We start from the raw sequence: 8156 nt of genomic DNA on the forward strand, positions 1-8156 counted from the left end.
TGAATGATACATGACATGAGGGAATGAATGTCTATTATTGACTATAAGCAGATCAACCTATTGAGATGCACTTTACAATGCAGGATCTCTTTATCACAAGCAAACCAATACAGTTTGTATGTATTACCACTTTATTGCTTAAGAGGCAAGCATCACATAACACTCATGTATTCCCATTTAACTCTAACATTTCCTTTGCTTTGGATAAGTACTGTTAGTTTATGTAAAAACACACAACAATGAGCTGGTGTCCCACTTGTACTCAGTATTGTATTTCAAACTTTTACCCTAGTCATATAAAAAAACATCTTCAGGCTCATCTTACTCTAAATTGCATTTTATTCCTAGTGATTTCTGTTATAAATCTGTTAGAGTTTGATCATATCACTGCAAGACATAGTGTTGGCTCCATTCAAGTAGACCATGAACAGACGAAAGCACTTGGCATCTTTAATACCAAATATCTCCTAAAGAGGCTGAAGGAAGTGGCAGCACTGAAGGAGTCAGTCCTCACTTAACACACTGACACGTAACAGGAGACACTGACACTGCCTCCCAAGTGCCTCTGTTCAGTTGTAGATAACCAGTCCCTTACTCTCTTGGAGAAACAACTGACATCACCTCTCATGTGCCTGTGCTTTAAGAAATGGAGGATTTTGCTTCTCTACTCCCTCCTCCATGTCACAGTGCAGTCCCGTCGTTCCTCCTGATTTACCAGACATCCTCTTTCCCCTGCTGTCACATTTGGTACAGATGGTTAGGCTCTATGGAGCGGCCTGTCAGTCTCCATTTGGCCGCCTCGGTGTGACAGCGGGTCTGATGGCTCGTGAAGGGCCCCCGACTTTCCCAGCACACGGACACTGACATTTCTCAAAGGGGCTTGCATGCGCTCATCCCACCCAGCCAGAGGAGAGAAATGAAGAACCTGGAGTTGACCCAAAGCCCGCCACAGGCTAAGAGAGCAGATGGATAAAGAGGGGAAGTGGAGATTGAGAGGTTGGAGTTGATTTAGAAAAGAAGAGAAATGAGGAGTGAGACAGGGGGATGAATGAGAAGGGCAGGTGAAGTGGGACATTACATAGAAAGAGTTGAGACTAAATCAAAAGGTGGCACAACATAATAACGCAAAATGGGATCATATGGAATAATAAATATATGATTTTGGTTGTTGGATGAATTGAGCAGTCAACCTTGTTAAGAGTTGAAGCGATCACGTTTACTTTTTCTCTCTTTCTTATAATTCCTTTATCTTATGAGTGTTATTTTGTTGTTGTATTTTACTTAGTTGTGCGATGGGGGTGTCATCTCCCCTACACTGTTTTTGTGTCCTTGTTTGTGTCTCCAGTCTCTACAAAATAAAAACTAAAAACATAATTAAAAAGAAAGCTGTCAGAAGACAGTCATCGCCTGTGGATGTGATCTTACGTGTCAGTAAACACCCCTTCACACCTTCGACTACACCCCTGATGTTGTTGGTGATGCAGGTGAAGTGGAGAGCACCAGCAGCCTCCCCAAAAACACACTGATACTGACTGTGTGGGACAGTGAGGAGCAGACACACACACACACCTTTATCACATCACATAGTCTGTGTAGTCTGCTATTAATATAATGCATTGCAAGCGCAAGACAGACAGACAGAATTCCGGATGGTGTAGAAGGTCATTTCAAATGCTTAAATACAGATTTCAGAGCAGCAGAAGCAAAAGATGCTCTCTAGTATGAAAATGCAATGTAAACTTAGAGCATGTATTAAGTGATTTTGCAGCCCTTGGAGAAAAAGAACACCAGTTATGTGTTTTTATTTGACTCATTTCTGCTGGAAATTATCTTTTTCTGGTGTCATTTTTGTCCTGAGATATTTTATTTCGATGAATTAAAACAAGAAATTGCTTTTGGTCTTCCTTCCCCCCTCCCTTATGTACGTTATGTTGTGTGTGTTACTATTGTGTGTATTATAAATAAATATATTCAATATTCAAGGTTTTGCATCTTTTTAAATGTTTTCCTTTTATAATCTTTTCTTTCAAACGTCTTTCAAAATGGTTTGAATCAGACTTTTAAAATCAGGTAACAGCCAGACAAACCACAAAACATCTTTAAACACGTAGTATTTTCATATTTCAGTGAAAAGCATTCGGTTTAAAATCACCCATGAAACCACCTTAAAAAATACCTTAAATTAACCCAGACGCCAAACTTCACGTCACCCTCCGTTTTAACGAGGAGCCATCATCACCAAACTGTAACCTTTGCCAATATTGTTGAAGTTGTTATTCTGGCTGCAAGGTAGAGTCCACATTTGACAATCCGGGGGGGGGGGGGGGGAGAGCGAGGAGGGAGGGGGGAGCTGCTGTATTGTAGTGCCTGCGGGCAATGCTCCCAGTCAATATATATGAGCAGAGTCGCTGCTGCGCTCCTGTTAGAGCGCGCTGCCCTCTCAGTGCCGCTGCAGACAGACCGGGACGCTCTCCAGGTACGTTCATTTCCTCATCACTTTACAATAGCTTGTGGCATGCAAGCGGGTTAGTTTAGGAAAGATTAAGCCATCTTTTATAAAGTTACTTAAACAGAGGCCTGCTGCGTGGTGCCTTTGCGTGCATTGAGAAAACGTGTATTAAGTGCACGACTTTTATTTTGTAGTTTTAATTGCAAGGTTATAATACGAGTTTAATTTGACTTATAACTCATTTATAATGTGTATTTCTAAGACTGAATGGGGCTATTTAAAAATATAATACCGTTTTTATTTCCATGCATGCAGATGTTAATTTAAAATAACGCACTGCATTGTCACTTCATTTTCAAATGATAAAACAATGATCATAACATGTTATTTTAATGCTCTTGCTTAAAACATTTGAAGCTGAATCATCATGTGAGGTTTTCCTATCAAATACAAATGTCAGTTAGTAATGTGTCTATTCATACAATTCTTTAATTTATTGTGTAACACAAATATGATTTTTGAAGAAGTAAATGTAAAAGCAAGTGTTAAATTGAGCATGTTATATTGAAAAAGAAACTGAGATTTAAATGATTTATGACCATCATTTTGTAATCTTTCTTCTTTTCCAGACAACCAACTCATCGCTCGGACAACCCTTTAAGGTAAATACTTTAACTTAAAGTATGAATTTACAAAAAGCTTTTAAAACTATTTCAGTTTGAGTCATGAATTGACCTACTGTACAAACAGCCCGTCCCATAGGCTGCAGTGGTGTGGTTGCTGTTGCATGTCAAAGCTTTTAGTGTGGTGAACCTCTTTAATTGGAACAATAGATGTTGAAGCGGTTAGGCTTGTTTGATCACCAGCCCTAAAAGCTTAAAACAAGACCGCAGGGTTTGGATATGGGGCGGCGGGGGGCCAAAGTGCACAGTCAGTGGCAAGGCGAGCGGATAGCAGTGGCCAGGAGAGGGGGAAAAAACTACTGTAAAAAAGATTTTTATTGATTGGATGGTAGCAGCAGCTGTTAGGCCCCATTATGAGCTCAAAGCTCAGGTCAGAGCCCCGGGGCGGACAAGTGAGCCAATCAAATGGTCAGCCACAAAACGGGCCAATTCTTAGGGTCCAATTGGGAGAGCAGTTTGTAACCGCCTGCCATCCTGAGTTAGTCTCACTGTGTCTTTCATCATCACCCTGCGTGCTGCAGCTTTATAGATGAGCTTGTCTGCTGTCTCTCAACATCACAGAGCATCCATCACCTGTGTTCGCTTCAGTGGCCTTTATATCAAAACTTTGTCAAGAGCCATGAGTTTATCTTTACTTCACTTTGGACCCTGAACGTCACACAGACTTTTATCTTTGAATGACCTGGGGAAAGAAAAAAGACAAAATAAAAGCCTCAAAGCAGAGTGTTTTAAATTGAGGAGCACACTCCTCCTCACATCTTTTTCCACCGCAGGGTTTACCCAACAGCCTGGCTTAAAGTATAAAAAGATCACAAAGTTTCTGTAATTTAACAGATGAAAACACATTTATTAAAATGTATTTTAGAAGATAAGAAATGAATGAAAAGAATGCCAATAGATGAAGAAGGAGAGCAATTATGAAAAAACAAGAGAGTATATGAGACGTTCTCTTGTACACGTATTTAATTTAGTTTTGTCGATGATTATAGATCGTAAAGTATGTGATGTTTCAATGTAATATATAAAATAAAGAGAGCCAGCAAACACTTAACATGATACGAATACCAGCTTTCTTTAAATCTCTAAAATGCAAGGGTCCAACTGTTCTCCTGAAAGATGGAAGAAGCACAACATAAAATAATTTAATTTAAATAATGAAGGAAAATGTCCGTAACTGCTTGTCTGACACAACAACTTCTAAAATAGTTACCATCACTATAACTAATGTTTTAAAAATCAACTCAAATGGTATCCTCGTATAAAACATGTTAATATTGCTAATTGAGTATAATAAATTTTGACCCAACTCTACATGAGGAGTCAGGAGAGGAGTTGAACTTGTGCACCGTGTCCTGACCCAGATCCCAGTCCCTGCACTAATGACGCCCTTTAGGCACAACGCCAGGCTCTCATTAGGACCCAGGCCTCAAACCCCCGACTGCTCTCCCCCACATACTGTACCTGCAACCCCTCAGCCTGGCCGAACTGCGTCTGTAGCCGGCCTCCGAGGGTCCGGCCTTAAGCTCAAGCGGGTCCGTTAGTGTTTGAGGGCCTGACGCACAGGTGCAGAGTCCCCCGTGGCGGCCCTGTTTCGCCCCCCAGCCCCGGACCCTGCTAGCGCCTGGTGCTGCACTGGAACTAATGAGTAGTGGCAGGTACAGTGAGAACAGAGCAGCTAGGCCTCCCTGCAGTTAGGTTAGTGGCAACGCTCAGCGCAGGCAGACAACAAATGTGCTCTCTCAATACACATATGTGCATAATGATATATAATAGCACCCTTCAGCGCACAAATAACTTCATCATGGATATTTAGATTCCATACAAATCTGCATTCCTGCAAGCTGTTCCTTTTTTCCACAACAAAGAAATAGGTTAACATGTCATTTTGGTGTTCCTGATCTGCTGATGCTTTTGAAATATCCCTTTTATTCATACAACACTGTCTTGTGTGTTCACAGGTTCAAGAAATGCTCTTTTTCATCGACCAACCTGAAGATAAAAGAATGAAATGAACCCTGGCACGAAAGACATAGAATATAAATATCTGTCTTGAATCATCACCACTTTAACACAATCTTTAAAATATCAAGACTCAATCATGTCCAAAGACGACGTTTGTAAAGTGACGTCCGTCAGCAAACACAAGGAGCGCAAGCCTAAGAAGCCTCACTACATTCCCCGGCCATGGGGCAAACCATACAACTACAAATGCTTCCAGTGCCCGTTCACCTGCATGGAGAAGTCCCACCTGTACAACCACATGAAGTACAGCCTGTGCAAGAACTCCCTGTCGCTGCTCATAGAGTCCGACTGGCCGTATAAAAAGGGCAACATCCTGCACCCAGAACAGCTAAGACCCCTTCAGCAGGCACATGGGAAAAATGGGATAGAGGTGACACGGATTGAGGAACGAAAGGCTGTGGAGGATGAAGGTGAGGACAAGGAAAGCCAGGGAGCAGAAGACGAGGAAGAGGGAGTAGAGGTTGCTGGGTTGGGGAAAGAGAGCTCCAACAGAGGAGACGCTGCAGAGTGCCCTACCAAGAAAATCAAACAGCCAGAGTCTGAGCTTCTGATTGCCGACATGCTCTCCCTGGAAGATCAGCTTTTAAGAGCACGCTCAGTAGAAGTAGAGGCCCAGCTGAAACACTATAAGCTATCTAAGACATATCTGACTGCTCCCAGTCTGCTGTCGGAGCAGTGGCGGCTGTTGGCGTCCGGCCACACAAAGGCCAAAGCTGAAAGTGCCCAGCCCCGAGTGGGTAGCTCAATACCTTGTTATCCTCCTCCGCCAAACCTGATGGATTACCAGGATCCCACTGGACTCAACCTGTCAGTCCTCGGGGTGGGGTACCCCATCACCCCCAGCCTCTTCTCCTACATGAACTCAGCTATTCCCGCTGCTGCCACCGCCGCCCAGACCCACGCTCAGCTCGCCCAGCTTCCCTTCCTGGCGTCGGCCGCTCAGCTGATGCACCCGGCCTCTAGCACCCACACAGACAGAGCTCTTATCCCCCCTCACCTCTACTACCCTTTCCTGTGCGAGCACACGTTCGGACCGGCCTCTGGTCAAAGCGACGCCAGCAAGGTGCTCAAGACGTCCACAAACAGTCTAGAAGCGAGTCCCCCGTCTGGTTTTCGGCCTAAAGTAAATCTATGGAAAGTGCCTGCTCTGCGGCCAGGGGCAGCCGCTGTCTCCCCCGCTGGCTGGGTGTCACCTCAGAGGGACTCCCCCGAACACGGGTACAGGTTGGGCGATAAACTGCAGGCTACAACCAAGGAGGGCAAAGCAAGTTGGGGCCTGAAAAGGACAGGAGCCCCAATTGGGAACCATGAAGCACCTGTGGAGAAGAAGCCGAACATGGATGGCTTCACTTTGGATCTTCTGAAGAATATTCAGACTGCATCAAATCTCAGCATGGCAGCAGACACACTTCTCTTCCATGGAAGGTAAGGATTTCAAGTCAATGAAATGTCTTTATTTTATCAAGTAGCAGTACCTTTCTCCATCATTATCTAAAGTGAATAACGCAATTGGTTGAATTGTAGTTCAAAAGTCCTAAACCTTTCCTCTCCTCAGATTACAGGATGCTCAGCTGCCGACTCGGCACCATGATCTGTGGTACAGCGAACCTTTTACCAGTCCCAGCAGTGAAACATCCTCTCAGTCTACCTGCGGGGGTCCCAACAGGCAGGACCCGATTGCTGCCCGAACAATAGGGGAGGGGGCTTCAGAGTCAGTGGCTGCTCTCCTCAGTGATCTCTCCAAGGCCTTGCAGGAATACCAGGAGGCTGAGCGCAAAATCTCCCACCTGGAGAAAGAGGACCTTCCCGCCCAGCGCCACCTCTGGGAACACCTGGGCAAAATCCGCAGCGAGCTCTCCCACATCCACCAGGCGCTGGAGAGGTCTTCTCGCCAGAGCGATGGACCCCTCGACCTGTCGGTGAAGAGGGACCAGACGGATGGGGTTAGAGATCGCAGCACGAGAGAGGACGGCAGAGACAACGCCACAGAGACAGAGGAAGAGGACGAGGAGCTGGAGGAGAAAAAGGAGGAAGAAGAGAATGAGAGGAATGCGATGAAGGCGTCGCTGGAGAGTCGTAAGCAGTCGTTGGATATGCTGATCAAGATGAGTCAGGCGTCAGTGGTGAACACAGAGGTTCTCTCTCCCGGTGGTCTCGGCATGAGGCCCAGTTCTGCTGAAGCTTTATGGCCGAGCAGAACCACCAAGTGTGAGGCAGACTCCAGCGTACTGCTTTGCCCCGACGGACGATCAGTGGTGTTCACCGATATCCCTTCCTCCGCCAAAACCCCAAAGAGGCCCCCGTCCATTCAGCGACTAGAAGCCCATCCTCCGAGTCCTTTGACGGCTACTGACAATTAAACTCTCGTTCTTCTGACTGTAATATAAGCGACTCAAATACAGATGTTCAAGTGCTCATTATTACTGGCATGCCTTTGAATTGCAGTGGCTTTCAGGAGGACTTCCACTCTCATCCTAACGTCACATAAACCTCAAACATTTTGCACCTTATCAGACAAACAGGGAATGAATTTCGAAAAGAAGTCTTACGAAATGGACCGCGGACATCGATTGTTACGATAAGATTCTACTAAAACATATTTTGAAGTAACATCAGCACTTTACAGTAACTTCCATGAGATCATTTGAACTGTTAAGTCCATTAAATTCACTCTGAGAGACAATTCTTTGAATGGATTTGTAAATATTGTAAAATAATAAAAAAGGGTAAATGTTTTTTATATGGATGATGTCGTGTTGGACTGCATCATTTCACTTCATGACAATTCATTGTATTATACACACTGTATTTCTTTGAATAAAACAAGTAAAAAAACAAAGGGTTTCATTATTTCTTATGAACGATCAAAGGGAAAATGGGGATGGAGTTCAATGTATAAATGAAAAACAATGTTTGGACTATTTAAACATTATTGATTTGACTATAAGGCAAACTGTCATCATCACTATCGTTTAAAGTCTAAATAAGAGGCAAACAGACTC

General features: G+C 44.1%; 1 protein-coding gene across 1 annotated transcript; it reads left to right on the plus strand.

Annotated features, from left to right (window-relative positions):
* Nucleotides 1–2434: 2434 nt before the first annotated feature.
* Nucleotides 2435–7870, plus strand: prr35 (proline rich 35). Its single transcript, XM_063892595.1, has 4 exons — nucleotides 2435–2476; nucleotides 3079–3111; nucleotides 5091–6579; nucleotides 6710–7870. Exons 3-4 carry the CDS (start codon nucleotides 5231–5233, stop codon nucleotides 7512–7514), a joined length of 2154 nt encoding a protein of 717 aa, XP_063748665.1. The 5' UTR covers nucleotides 2435–2476; nucleotides 3079–3111; nucleotides 5091–5230; the 3' UTR covers nucleotides 7515–7870.
* The last annotated feature ends 286 nt before the right edge of the window (nucleotides 7871–8156 follow it).

Source organism: Eleginops maclovinus, chromosome 10 (genome assembly GCF_036324505.1).
Source record: "Eleginops maclovinus isolate JMC-PN-2008 ecotype Puerto Natales chromosome 10, JC_Emac_rtc_rv5, whole genome shotgun sequence".
Classification (NCBI taxonomy): Eukaryota; Metazoa; Chordata; class Actinopteri; order Perciformes; family Eleginopidae; genus Eleginops; species Eleginops maclovinus.